The 14,962-nt window shown below is 52.0% G+C and overlaps 1 protein-coding gene across 1 annotated transcript in view; it reads right to left on the bottom strand.

Annotated features, from left to right (window-relative positions):
* Positions 1-2,178: 2,178 nt before the first annotated feature.
* itgbl1 (integrin, beta-like 1) overlaps positions 2,179-14,962 on the bottom strand; it is a 229,780-nt gene continuing 216,996 nt past the window's right edge. The window contains exon 11 of the mRNA XM_038818664.1: positions 2,179-2,904. Coding sequence (XP_038674592.1) covers positions 2,813-2,904 — 92 coding nt within the window. The 3' untranslated portion in view covers positions 2,179-2,812. The remainder of the gene's footprint in view (positions 2,905-14,962) is intronic.

The following is a 14,962-nucleotide window of genomic DNA, read 5'->3' as shown; positions in this document are numbered from 1 at the left end:
AGCAATTTCCCTTGGTGATTAGGCCTGGAAATTCCTTGACCTGACCGGAAGCTGACATGGTTGCGCCCCCACAATCCTTCATGTTCCTCCCAGCTGCCCTGGTGTCTCCAGGAGTGGACGATTAACCTCCCTGAACATGGCTGCCGACAAAACCTTGGGGGGGAGGGGGGGGGGGGGGAACTTGTAAGGGCAAATAAATCAACAAATTAAACTGTGAAATAGACACAGGAAATGCTGGAAATGCTCATCAGGTCTGGCAGCATCTGGGGTGTGAATACAGGGTTAATGTTTCGGGGCGATGAACTTTCATCAGGAGCTCAGAATTAGTTGCCTAGTTGTGTCATTTTCTTTCAGATGGAGGAGTTGAAACAAACGAGAGGTGCTGTGATTGAGACAGGTAAGATTCTGAGGGGGCTTGACAGGGGAGATGGTGGGAGGGCATTTTCCCCTCGTGGGGTTATCTAGAACCAGGGATGCAAGTTTCAGAATAAGAGCTTTCCCGGGGGGCAGTTAGTCTGAAATTCCCTTCCCCAGGAGCAGTGTAGGCTGTAGGTCATCGAATGTATTCAAGGCTGAGTTCGAGTTATGGTCGACAACCCATCCCTAGTTGCCCTTCAGAAGGTGGTGGTGAGCTGCCTTCTTGAACCGCTGCAGTCCCTGAGCTGAACGGCAGAGCAGGCTGGAGGGGCCGAAGGGCTTGCTCTTGCTCCTATTTTCTATAGCCTTGAAGATTTTTTAAAATTCTTGTAACAAAAATATTGAAGATGAGGGAATGAAAGCTGTTTGGGTGTTAGCAAAGGATCAACCGATTGGCTGAAGAGGGCTCTATTCATTATCTGATTAGTGAAGAAAGGCGGGACACACAAGAACGGAAGGATGAACATGTCTATCAACCAATGGCGGGGGAGAGCAGGGGCGTGGTTAGAGGTTATCATGTGATCAAATATCCAGGGGTATGCCCAAACAGCGTTGGCAATCCTATAGCACCTGGTGCATTTTCCTGCGACAGAGCTGTTTTAGTCTGCAGGACATGTTTACAGCAGGAATCCTACTCTTGATGTGCTAGCACTGAATGAACATGAGCAAAACACAGCACAGAAACAGGCCATTCTGCCCATCTAGTCCATGCTGGTTTAGACGCTGAGCACAAGTCTCCTCCAACTCCTCTTCAACTCCACCCAATAATAAACAACATATCCTTCCAACCCTCTTTCCCTCGTGTGTTTATCCAGTTTCCCTTTAAATGTATCATTGGGGGATAATGGTGTTGTGGTGATTAGTAATCCAGAGCCCCAGGTTTAATGCTGAGGACAGAGGTTCAAATTCCACCATGGCAATTTCTGGAGTTTGAAACCAATTAATTAATATATCTGAAACATATAAAGCTAGTCTCAGTAATGGTGACCATGAAACTATCATCGATTATTATAAAAACCCATCTGGTTCACAAATGTCCTTTAATGAAGGTAATCTGCCGTCCTTACCAGGTCTGGTCTACATGTGACTCCAGACCCACAGCAATGTGGTTGACTCGTAACTGCCCTCTGAAATGGCTGAGCAAGCCTCTTAGTTCAAGGGCGATTAGGGAAGGGCAATAAATGCTGGCCCATCCAGCAATGCCCACATCCCATAAAAGAAGAAAAATAATCTCTACCATTCATCTCAACCACTCCCTGTGGGAGTGAGATCCACATTCTCGCCAATAAATAAGTTTCTTCTGAATTCCATAGAACGGTATAATTCTTACAGTGCAGAAGGAGGCCACTCGGCCCATCAAGTCTGCACCGACCATCTGAAAGAGCACCCTACCTAGGCCCACTACCTTGCCCAATCCCCATAAGCCAATAGCACCACCTTAGCTGCACATCTTTGGAGTGTGGGAGGAAACCGGAGCACCCGGAGGAAACCCACGCAGGCACGGGGGAGAACGTGCAGACTCCACACAGACAGTGACCCAGAGCCGGGATTGAACCTGGGTCCTTGGTGCTGTGCGGCAGCAGTGCTAACCACTGTACCACCGTGCCGACCCAGGTCCCTGACACTGAGGCAGCAGCGCTAACCACAATGCCACCATGCTGTCCTGTGGCATTTATCATTTTTATGATTTGTTTTCATTATTTTTCTAATGGAGAAATTATTAAAAACACTGAACTTGTACACAGTGAACAGTCAGACAGATTGCTTAAAAATGGCATTATTTTTATTCCAACTATACGTAGGTCTTTGTAAAAGCACGGTTAAGAATAAGCGACGCGAGGAAGCTGTAAAAGTTGCTTAAATCACTTATTGAATGACTGTCAGAACAGGCAGCGTCTGTGCCAGTCGATATTTATTGCAACAGTCATTTCCAGATCCGTCACAACGATTGGTCATTTGCAGATTTACTGCCAACAGTATCTCTTCATAATGAGCTACACACTTGCTAACAGCCAAAAGTATACAGTTGCAATCTCAATTCCTAAGCATTTGCTTGGCATACAAGGAAATCAGTGTGCTGGCATATTCTGTGGGTTATTAGTTATCGAAGCTAGCCCCAACAAAAGGCATCACAGTGGCATGGCTGCCGGACGCCCATGCTACTAACCCCAGTGTGTTTGTCACTAAAGGTCATTTTGCCATTTATATTGGTACGTTGGCGATTAAGTAATCCTGAGGTGCAAGCCAAGTAGCAAAACTAGCATGGATACGGTAGCAAGTGAAAGTGTTTATTTGTGAGTCCTGTCCGTTTCGCGGGCTGCTTCTGGTAATATCCTCAGCCACGCAGGAGAACACAAAACTGCATTCAGGAATCGTTCCTGGTCCAGTGCAACCCTCAGTAGCTTTCCAATCCGATCCAGATTTCGCAAGCGTTCCCAATCCATTCATCAAAGCAGTCACAGATTCCACAATTACAGACACCGTTCCCTGCGTTAAAAGAGCAGAGGTTGTACAATTACACACAGGAATACGGAACGCTGATTCTAATAATTGCAGGTTCGATCTTTCATTGTCTCTTAACCATCTGTTTTCTCAACTCTCAAATGGCTGGTGTTCCAGAGGACAGAGAAAACGCTTCAAAGACACGCTGAAGCTCTTCTTGAAGTCTGGCAGTATGGGTCTTAATGACCAGGAGGGACTTGCTACCAATCATTCAGAATGGCAGCAACTTGCCCACCGAGGTGCATCACATTTTCAGAGAATTTACAGTGCAGAAGGAGGCCATTCAGCCCATCGAGTCTGCACCGGCTCTTGGAAAGAGCACCCTACCCAAGGTCAACACCTCCACCTTATCCCCATAACCCTGTAACCCCACCCAACACTAAGGGCAATTTAGCATTGCCAATCCACCTAACCTGCACATCTTTGGACTGTGCGAGGAAACCGGAGCAGCCGGAGGAAAGCCACGCAGTCACGGGGAGGATGTGCAGACTCCGCACAGTCAGTGACTCAAACGGGGAATCGAAGCTGGGACCCTGGAGCTGTGAAGCAATTGTGCTAACCACAATGCTACCGTGCTGCCCTAGACATTTTGAGCCACAACGTTTTAGGGATGAGGCAGAGCATTGGCAGAGAAGGAAAGAACAGGAAGCACATCCAAAGATGTGCGGGTTAGGTGGATTGGCCATGCTAAATTGCCCGTAGTGTCCTAAAAGGTGGGGTTAAGGGGGGTGGGGGGGTTGTTGGGGGTGTGGGGTGGATACGTGGGTTTGAGTAGGGTGATCATGGCTCGGCACAACATCGAGGGCCGAAGGGCCTGTTCTGTGCTGTACTGTTCTATGTTCTATGTTCTACATCCTGCATTCCAGATCCCACTACCTCATGAGACCCCCGCCCCACAAGCCCAAGATCTTTCCAAGGGCCGGTGCAGACTCAAAGGGCCGAATGGCCTCCTTCTGCACTGTAAATTCTATGATCTGTGAGTCGAGAATCAGCCTGTTCAATCACATGAAGATCCAGTGGCAGAACTCATGACCCTGAATAGACATCATCGTCAAATCGAGGGACAGAATCTTTACATCAGCCTATACATCATATTATTCAGACAGTATTTATTTTTCCTTCATTACGGAGCTCCAGATTACAATTTAACATTTTAAGAAATCTATAACTCCCTGATGATTAATTATTGTACATTAATATCATGAAGAACGAGAGGCACGGTGGCGCAGTGGTTAGCACTGCTGCCTCACAGCACTGGGGACCCTGGTTCAATTCCAGCCTCAGGTGACTGCGTGGAGTTTGCATGCTCTCCTCGTGTCTGCGTGGGTTTCCTCCAGTTCCCTCCCACAGTCCAAAGATGTGCAGGTTAGGTGGATTGGCCATGTTAAGTTGCCCCTTAGTGTCCAAAAGTTTGGGTTACGGCGATGGGGCCCAGGTGTGGGCCTGAGTACGGTGCTCTTTCAGAGAGCAGGTGCAGACCTTGATGGGACAAATGGACTCCTTCTGCACTGTGGGGATCCTATGATTCTAAGAATGTTAAATAAAATTAGAAAATGCTGGATACGTTAAGCAGTTTGATCAGTGTCTGGGAAGAATCGTACCAGAAAGCTTCTCACGTTCGTACTTCAATTACTGATTGAAGTCATAGTGAAAAACGAGGTAGCTGAGAGATTGGGGAGACTAAAAATTGATGAGGAGGAGGCAATGGAAAGGCTTCCTGTGCATAAAATTGATAAGGCACCAGGATGCAGATGAAATGCATCTGAGAGTACTGACAGAAGGAAGGGAGGGATATAAGAAGTATTGACCATCACTTTCCAATCCCCCTGTACAGGGATGGTGCGAGAGGACTAGAGAATTGCCAATGTTACATCCTTGGTCAAAGGGTGTTAAGGTGAGCCCAGCGACCAGCAGCTTAACCTCAATTTAACCTCAGTGTTTGGAAGACTTTGAGAAACGACAAGCCAGTCATTTAGAGAAAAGTAGATTAGTTAAGGAAATCCAGCACCGATTTGTTACGGTAAAATCATATTTCACGAAACCAGGGGGCTGCTTTAGCACAGTGGGCTAAACAGCTGTCTTGCAATGCAGAACAAGGCAGCAGCGTTGTAGGGTTCAATTCCTACACCGGCCCCCCCAAACAGGCACCAGAATGGCGACTAGGGGCTTTTCACAGTAACTTCATTGAAGCCTACTTGTGACAATAAGCGATTATTATGAATTAACTAGATTGAGCTTTTTGTTGAGGTTGCAGGGAGGGTGGATGAAGTTAGTATGGTTGGACATCCAAAGGACCTTTGGTGAACCTGCACACTGAAACACTGAATTGTTACAGCGTAGGAGGAGTCTGTACAGGTCACAGTGTCTGCACTGACTCTCTGAATGAGCAATTCACTGATTGCCTTTTTCCTGCCTTCGCCCCATAACCCTGCACCTCCTTCCTCTCCAAATAACACTTCTATTCCCTTTTGAATGCTGCAATTAAGCCACCAGCACAGCAGCAAAATGAATGCCCATGAAACAAACGGGACAATAGCTGCACTGATGTAAGGTTACCTGAGTGACACAGAATAGAAAATAGCGGTGAGCAGTTGTTTTTCTCACCGGAAGAAGGTGTACAGTGAGGTTCCCGAGGGGTCGAGGCCGGGACCACTGCCTTTCCTGCTAAGGATCTGGATTGTCCAGAGCACAGGTTCAAGGGTTGGAGATGATACAAATCTCGGACGCATTGTGAACTGTGAGGAGGAAAGCTAAAGGGTTGGATTCTCCGTCGGCGGATCCTCCGTTTCGTCGGCAGCGCACTGACGCCCGCGGTTTTCCCAACGGCGTGGGGGTTCCCATTGGCCGGCTGCCGGGACGGTGAATCCCGCTGCCGTCCCGGGGGGGGGGGGGGGGGGGGGGGGGGGGGCGTCCGAAATTGTCAAGAGGACATGGAAAGGCTGGTGGAATGGGTGGACACAAAAGGCAGATAGAACTTAATGCCGACAAGTGTGAGGTGATACATTTTGGTCTAAAGAACGATGAGAGACAATGGAAGATAAAGGGTAAAAATTCCAGCAGGTGTTTGGGATTAGAGGTACCTGGCGGGTATTTGTACTTCATTGATAAAGGTGCCAGGGCAGGTTAGCTTGAGAAAGTGGTTAAAAGGCCTCTGGCATCCTGGGTTTTATAAATAGGGGCAGAGATTACAGATACCTTTCTAAAACTCTCACTGAGACCTCCCAGTCCCACTGCGGCAGGATTTCCCATTCAAATCCCGCTCGGAAGGGGCTGGAAGATCCTGCCAGTGAGTGGGGCTGTAAACTCCAACCCAACTGGTTCAGTCTGAGCTGCGGTATTGTGCCCAATTCTGGGCACTCCACGTTGCGACGGACGTGGAGGCATTTGAGAGGGTGCAGGAAAGATTCAGCAGAATTGTTCCAGGCATGTGAATAGATTAGAGAAGTTGGGAATGGTTGGAGAAGGGGAGGGGTGATTGATAGAGATGTCCAAAATCATGAGGGGTCTGGATGGAGTAGATAGAGAGAGACACTGTTCCCATTGGCGCAAGGGGCAAGAACTAGTGGACACAGATTTACGGTGATTGGCAAAAGAAGTAGCAGAACAGTGAGAGGAAACCTTTCTGGCAGCGAGTGGTCATGTGCCGCCTGAGAGTGTACCAGGTCATGGCTTTCAAAAGGGAATTGGACCATGACCTGTAGATAGAAATTTGCAGGGCTACAGGAGAAAGGCAGAAGAGTGGGACTAGCTGAGTAGCTCTTACAGAAAGTGGGCCACATCTGGACCGTAACCAATCTATGATTTTGTGAGTGGCCCACTGTACTTTTCAGGATTTATTCGTTTTTTAAAAAAATTCCGATATCCAATTTTATTCCCTTCAGTAATATCATTAATCTAAAATATATTCGCACCATTTCAAAGTGATCTGGAGATTCATCCATTTAAAATATAATTGTAACTGTGACTGAAGGGCATTTAAAGGAATTCTGTAGCAAATGTCGGAAACCAAAAGTTGCAGAAACACCAGGGTAGCTGAATTCATTAATTCACTATTGACCTCGACTGCCTAGAAGGACAAGAGCAGCAGATACCTGGGAACACGCCACCTGGAGGTTCCCCTCCAAGCCACTCACCATCCTGACTGGGAAATATATCGCCCGCCGTTCCTTCACTGTCGCTGGGTCAAGATCCTGGAACTCCCTCCCTAACAGCACTGTGGGTGTACCTACATTGACTGCAGTGGTTCAAGAAGGCAGCTCACCATCACCTTCTCAAGGGCAATTAGGGATGGGCAACAAATGCTCACATCCATGATTAACTTTTTGCAAAATGGCTGTTTGCTCTTCCGGAGGTCCTTGTGCTTTGATGTAGATTTGATTGCGGCATCATTAAAATGGACAGAAATCTTTCTTTGACCAATTAGAATGTCAAACATCTCCTCACTCTGACATGGTTCTAAAATTAAATAAATTTACTACAGAAGTGCAGCATGGAAATTCCACATCATTGGACGCAGCATTTTGAACCATGCTCCTACCTACTTTCCATTTTTTGTTTGAAGATCATTTGCGTTCCCTCTTAATCACGAAGGATTCTCAGAATGTCTCACCACTCAAGACCCGAGGATTCAGCCAAGAAGTGTAACTGCAGAGAAGGATGACATTTCGGGAACCAGCTATTTGTTTTGTTGGTCAAGGTCCGAGAGTTTGTGAATGAACGGAGGTGACAGAAAATGGTGCAATACCTCCGGTTCGAAAATAACTTGGGAGAGAGCTTTCAAATTACTCCTGTTGCCACCCGTGGCGGCATTTTGAAATATATTTTAGGCAGCTTCCAGCTGATTATGGGGACTGAATAATCCTGGAATATACATCCGCAAAGTGGCAGGATCGAGAAAATTTGTATGCAAGTGACTTGCATTCTTTTTACGAAGCATTTACATTTTCTCGATCTCCTGTGAAACCGGTGCTTAAACCCTCCATTGCTCCATAAAATCCCCCCACTCAGAAAGAAAGAGATGCAATTCCATAGCACTCATCACAACCTTGGGTGGTCCAACAGCACTGCACAGCCAATAAAATACAGTTACATCCGAACCACTATTGTCAGAAATGGAGCAGCCAATTTGGGCACAGCAAGCTCCCACGAGGCGGGTGGGGTTTTCCGACCCCCCCCCCAATGTTAGTGGGCCAGTACTGAGGGAATGCCGCACTGTCAGAGGGTCAGTACTGAGGGAGTGCTGCACTGTCAGAGGGTCAGTACTGAGGGAGTGCCGCACTGTCAGAGGGTCAGTACTGAGGGAGTGCTGCACTGTCAGAGGGTCAGTACTGAGGGAGTGCCGCACTGTCAGAGGGTCAGTACTGAGGGAGTGCTGCACTGTCAGAGGGTCAGTACTGAGGGAGTGCCGCACTGTCAGAGGGTCAGTACTGAGGGAGTGCCGCACTGTGGGAGGGTCAGTACTGAGGGAGTGCAGCACTGTCAGAGGGTCAGTACTGAGGGAGTGCCGCACTGTCAGAGGGTCAGTACTGAGGGAATGCAGCACTGTCAGAGGGTCAGTACTGAGGGAGCACTGCACTGTTGGAGGGTCAGTACTGAGGGAATGCTGCACTGTTGGAGGGTCAGTACTGAGGGAGTGCTGCACTGTCAGAGGGTCAGTACTGAGGGAGCGCTGCACTGTCAGAGGGTCAGTACTGAGGGAGCACTGCACTGTTGGAGGGTCAGTACTGAGGGAATGCTGCTCTGTCAGAGGGTCAGTACTGAGGGAGCACTGCACTGTTGGAGGGTCAGTACAGAGGGAGTGCTGCACTGTCAGAGGGTCAGTACGGAGGGAGTGCTGCACTGTTGGAGGGTCAGTACCGAGGGAGCACTGCACAGTCAGAGGGTCAGTACTGAGGGAGTGCTCCACTGTTGGAGGGTCAGTACTGAGGGAGCGCTGCACTGTCAGAGGGTCAATACCGAGGGAGTGCTGCACTGTCAGAGAGTCAGTACTGAGGGAGTGCCGCAATGTTGGAGGGTCAGTACTGAGGGAGTGCTGCACTGTTGGAGGGTCAGAATTGAGGGAGTGCTGCACTGTCAGAGGGTCAGCACTGAGGGAGTGCCGCACTGTCAGAGGGTCAGTACTGAGGGAGTGCTGCACTGTCAGAGGGTCAGTACTGAGGGAGTGCAGCACTGTCAGAGGGTCAGTACTGAGGGAGTGCTGCACTGTCAGAGGGTCAGTACTGAGGGAGTGCTGCACTGTCAGAGGGTCAGTACTGAGGGACTGCTGCACTGTCAGAGGGTCAGTACTGAGGGAGTGCCGCGCTGTCAGAGGGTCAGTACTGAGGGAGTGCCGCACTGTCAGAGGGTCAGTACTGAGGGAGTGCTGCACGGTCAGAGGGTCAGTACTGAGGGAGTGCCGCACTGTCAGAGGGTCAGTACTGAGGGAGAGCTGCACTGTCAGAGGGTCAGCACTGAGGGAGTGCTGCACTGTCAGCGGGTCGGTATTGAGGGAGTGCTGCACTGTCAGAGGGTCAGTACTGAAGGAGCACTGCACTGTCAGAGGGTCAGTACTGAGGGAGTGCTGCACTGTCAGAGGGTCAGTACTGAGGGAGTGCTGCACTGTGAGAGGGTCAGTACTGAGGGAGTGCTGCACTGCCAGAGGGTCAGTACTGAGGGAGTGCCGCACTGTCAGAGGGTCAGTACTGAGGGAGCAGTGCACTGTTGGAGGGGCAGTACTGAAGGAGTGCTGCACTGTCAGAGGGTCAGTACTGAGGGACTGCCGCACTGTCAGAGGGTCAGTACTGAGGGAGTGCTGCACTGTCAGAGGGTCAGTACTGAGGGAGTACTGCACTGTCAGAGGGTCAGTACTGAGGGACTGCCGCACTGTCAGAGCGTCAGTACTGAGAGAGTGCTGCACTGTCAGAGGCTCAGTACTGAGGGAGTGCCGCACTGTCAGAGCGTCAGTACTGAGGGAGTGCCGCACTGTTGGAGGGGCAGTACTGAGGCAGCAGTGCACTGCTGGAGGGTCAGTACTGAAGGAGCACTGCACTGTTGGAGGGTCAGTACTGAGGGAATGCTGCACTGTCAGAGGGTCAGTACTGAGGGAGTGCTGCACTGTCAGAGGGTCAGTACTGAGGGAGTGCCGCACTGTCAGAGGGTCAGTACTGAGGGAGTGCTGCACTGTTGGAGGGTCAGTACTGAGGGAGCGCTGCACTGTCAGAGGGTCAGTACTGAGGGAGCACTGCACTGTCAGAGGGTCAGTACTGAGGGAGTGCCGCACTGTCAGAGGGTCAGTACTGAGGGAGTGCTGCACTGTCAGAGGGTCAGTACTGAGGGAGTGCCTCACTGTCAGAGGGTCAGTACTGAGGGAGTGCTGCACTGTCAGAGGGTCAGTACTGAGGGAGTGCTGCACTGTCAGAGGGTCAGTACTGAGGGAGTGCTGCACTGTCAGAGGGTCAGTACTGAGGGAGTGCTGCACTGTGAGAGGGTCAGTACTGAGGGAGTGCTGCACTGCCAGAGGGTCAGTACTGAGGGAGTGCCGCACTGTCAGAGGGTCAGTACTGAGGGAGCAGTGCACTGTTGGAGGGGCAGTACTGAAGGAGTGCTGCACTGTCAGAGGGTCAGTACTGAGGGAGTGCCGCACTGTCAGAGGGTCAGTACTGAGGGAGTGCCGCACTGTCAGAGGGTCAGTACTGAGGGACTGCCGCACTGTCAGAGGGTCAGTACTGAGGGAGTGCTGCACTGTCAGAGGGTCAGTACTGAGGGAGTACTGCACTGTCAGAGGGTCAGTACTGGGGGACTGCCGCACTGTCAGAGCGTCAGTACTGAGAGAGTGCTGCACTGTCAGAGGCTCAGTACTGAGGGAGTGCCGCACTGTCAGAGCGTCAGTACTGAGGGAGTGCCGCACTGTTGGAGGGGCAGTACTGAGGCAGCAGTGCACTGCTGGAGGGTCAGTACTGAAGGAGCACTGCACTGTTGGAGGGTCAGTACTGAGGGAATGCTGCACTGTCAGAGGGTCAGTACTGAGGGAGTGCTGCACTGTCAGAGGGTCAGTACTGAGGGAGTGCCGCACTGTCAGAGGGTCAGTACTGAGGGAGTGCTGCACTGTTGGAGGGTCAGTACTGAGGGAGCGCTGCACTGTCAGAGGGTCAGTACCGAGGGAGCACTGCACTGTCAGAGGGTCAGTACTGAGGGAGTGCCGCACTGTCAGAGGGTCAGTACTGAGGGAGTGCTGCACTGTCAGAGGGTCAGTACTGAGGGAGTGCCTCACTGTCAGAGGGTCAGTACTGAGGGAGTGCTGCACTGTCAGAGGGTCAGTACTGAGGGAGTGCTGCACTGTCAGAGGGTCAGTACTGAGGGAGTGCTGCACTGTCAGAGGGTCAGTACTGAGGGAGTGCCGCACTGTCAGAGAGTCAGTACTGAGGGAGTGCCGCAATGTTGGAGGGTCAGTACTGAGGGAGTGCTGCACTGTTGGAGGGTCAGAATTGAGGGAGTGCTGCACTGTCAGAGGGTCAGCACTGAGGGAGTGCCGCACTGTCGGAGGGTCAGTACTGAGGGAGTGCTGCACTGTCAGAGGGTCAGTACTGAGGGAGTGCAGCACTGTCAGAGGGTCAGTACTGAGGGAGTGCTGCACTGTCAGAGGGTCAGTACTGAGGGAGTGCTGCACTGTCAGAGGGTCAGTACTGAGGGACTGCTGCACTGTCAGAGGGTCAGTACTGAGGGAGTGCCGCGCTGTCAGAGGGTCAGTACTGAGGGAGTGCCGCACTGTCAGAGGGTCAGTACTGAGGGAGTGCTGCACGGTCAGAGGGTCAGTACTGAGGGAGTGCCGCACTGTCAGAGGGTCAGTACTGAGGGAGAGCTGCACTGTCAGAGGGTCAGCACTGAGGGAGTGCTGCACTGTCAGCGGGTCGGTATTGAGGGAGTGCTGCACTGTCAGAGGGTCAGTACTGAGGGAGTGCCACACTGTCAGAGGGTCAGTACTGAGGGAGTACTGCACTGTCAGAGGGTCAGTACTGAGGGAGTGCTGCACTGTCAGAGGGTCAGTACTGAGGGAGTGCTGCACTGTCAGAGGGTCAGTACTGAAGGAGCACTGCACTGTCAGAGGGTCAGTACTGAGGGAGTGCTGCACTGTCAGAGGGTCAGTACTGAGGGAGTGCTGCACTGTGAGAGGGTCAGTACTGAGGGAGTGCTGCACTGCCAGAGGGTCAGTACTGAGGGAGTGCCGCACTGTCAGAGGGACAGTACTGAGGGAGCAGTGCACTGTTGGAGGGGCAGTACTGAAGGAGTGCTGCACTGTCAGAGGGTCAGTACTGAGGGACTGCCGCACTGTCAGAGGGTCAGTACTGAGGGAGTGCTGCACTGTCAGAGGGTCAGTACTGAGGGAGTACTGCACTGTCAGAGGGTCAGTACTGAGGGACTGCCGCACTGTCAGAGCGTCAGTACTGAGAGAGTGCTGCACTGTCAGAGGCTCAGTACTGAGGGAGTGCCGCACTGTCAGAGCGTCAGTACTGAGGGAGTGCCGCACTGTTGGAGGGGCAGTACTGAGGCAGCAGTGCACTGCTGGAGGGTCAGTACTGAAGGAGCACTGCACTGTTGGAGGGTCAGTACTGAGGGAATGCTGCACTGTCAGAGGGTCAGTACTGAGGGAGTGCTGCACTGTCAGAGGGTCAGTACTGAGGGAGTGCCGCACTGTCAGAGGGTCAGTACTGAGGGAGTGCTGCACTGTTGGAGGGTCAGTACTGAGGGAGCGCTGCACTGTCAGAGGGTCAGTACTGAGGGAGCACTGCACTGTCAGAGGGTCAGTACTGAGGGAGTGCCGCACTGTCAGAGGGTCAGTACTGAGGGAGTGCTGCACTGTCAGAGGGTCAGTACTGAGGGTGTGCCTCACTGTCAGAGGGTCAGTACTGAGGGAGTGCTGCACTGTCAGAGGGTCAGTACTGAGGGAGTGCTGCACTGTCAGAGGGTCAGTACTGAGGGAGTGCTGCACTGTCAGAGGGTCAGTACTGAGGGAGTGCTGCACTGTGAGAGGGTCAGTACTGAGGGAGTGCTGCACTGCCAGAGGGTCAGTACTGAGGGAGTGCCGCACTGTCAGAGGGTCAGTACTGAGGGAGCAGTGCACTGTTGGAGGGGCAGTACTGAAGGAGTGCTGCACTGTCAGAGGGTCAGTACTGAGGGACTGCCGCACTGTCAGAGGGTCAGTACTGAGGGAGTGCTGCACTGTCAGAGGGTCAGTACTGAGGGAGTACTGCACTGTCAGAGGGTCAGTACTGAGGGACTGCCGCACTGTCAGAGCGTCAGTACTGAGAGAGTGCTGCACTGTCAGAGGCTCAGTACTGAGGGAGTGCCGCACTGTCAGAGCGTCAGTACTGAGGGAGTGCCGCACTGTTGGAGGGGCAGTACTGAGGCAGCAGTGCACTGCTGGAGGGTCAGTACTGAAGGAGCACTGCACTGTTGGAGGGTCAGTACTGAGGGAATGCTGCACTGTCAGAGGGTCAGTACTGAGGGAGTGCTGCACTGTCAGAGGGTCAGTACTGAGGGAGTGCCGCACTGTCAGAGGGTCAGTACTGAGGGAGTGCTGCACTGTTGGAGGGTCAGTACTGAGGGAGCGCTGCACTGTCAGAGGGTCAGTACCGAGGGAGCACTGCACTGTCAGAGGGTCAGTACTGAGGGAGTGCCGCACTGTCAGAGGGTCAGTACTGAGGGAGTGCTGCACTGTCAGAGGGTCAGTACTGAGGGAGTGCCTCACTGTCAGAGGGTCAGTACTGAGGGAGTGCTGCACTGTCAGAGGGTCAGTACTGAGGGAGTGCTGCACTGTCAGAGGGTCAGTACTGAGGGAGTGCTGCACTGTCAGAGGGTCAGCACTGAGGGAGTGCCGCACTGTCAGAGGGTCAGTACTGAGGGAGTGCCGCACTGTTGGAGGGGCAGTACTGAGGGAGTGCCGCACTGTTGGAGGTGCAGCATTGAGGGAGTGCCGCACTGTTGGAGGGAAAGGCTCTCGCCATGGTGCAGCGTAACTGATAGAAGCCAAGAGGCCCCGCTCCCGGGATCTACCCAGCTTGCAAAACCTCACGGGATCTAACGCGATCTCCCGAGACGTCACCACGTAATGGGCAGGACCACCTTTTAGCAAATCTGCGTATTACTCCGAGACGGTAGTCTCACTTTAATAAATCATAGATTATAGAATTTACAGTGCAGAAGGCCATTTGGCCCATCGAGTCCGCACAGACTCTTGGAAAGAGCAGCCCACCTAAGCCCATGCCTCAGGTACCTCGGGAATGTGTAAATTCCCGAGGTGCCCGAGCCACATGGGATCATCCCCTTTGCTGCGGAGACCTTGCGCACTGTTCAGCGCTCATCCCCACAAAAGGGAGGCAGACATCTAGCGAAATCGCACCTTAGATTTATATCCCAACATTTGTGAATTGAGTTTAATTTCCACCGGCTGCTGTGGTTGCTGCTTGAACCCGTGTCCCCGAAGGATTAGCCTGTGTTTCTGATCCAGCAGCATATTCGCTACACTACGTTCTCCCTCCACAATTTGAGTATTGAGGGATGTGGGGCAAAGGCAGCTTTGGGGTCTTAGACCACAGGTCAGCCATGTTCTCACGGTGCAGAAGAGGCTCAAAGGGTTAAAGGTCCCCCTGATGAAATGCAAAGAAGGACACGTGCAGGCAGCATTAAGGGAAGCTGGGGAGACTGGGCCAGTATTCCCTGGAGTGTGTGACATTATGTATAATGTCTTGCACATTAAGGGTTAATGTAATACTTTGTCCTCCCACCAGATGGAGTTGGGGAGCAGACCTATAAAAGGGAATGCCTCTCAGGCTTCTGGGAGAAGGCGGGAGAAGGTTAGAGAGAGCAGGAGGGGAGCAGGGAACAAGTAGAGATAGTGGGCGGGATTCCCCAATAATGGGGCTATGTCCCCAAGCCCGCGAGAAAACGGGCGCGAATTACTTCGGACTTTTTTCTGGAAAGTCCGGGGTGATTCTCCATATTGAGGGGGCTTGCAGGACCCCGCAGTTGTCCACGCAGCCCTGGCTGCCGATACGGGGTCCTGCACTCC

This window comes from Scyliorhinus canicula, chromosome 14 (assembly GCF_902713615.1).
Source record: "Scyliorhinus canicula chromosome 14, sScyCan1.1, whole genome shotgun sequence".
In the NCBI taxonomy this organism is placed as follows: Eukaryota; Metazoa; Chordata; class Chondrichthyes; order Carcharhiniformes; family Scyliorhinidae; genus Scyliorhinus; species Scyliorhinus canicula.
This window is presented reverse-complemented; position numbering and strand designations above follow the sequence as displayed.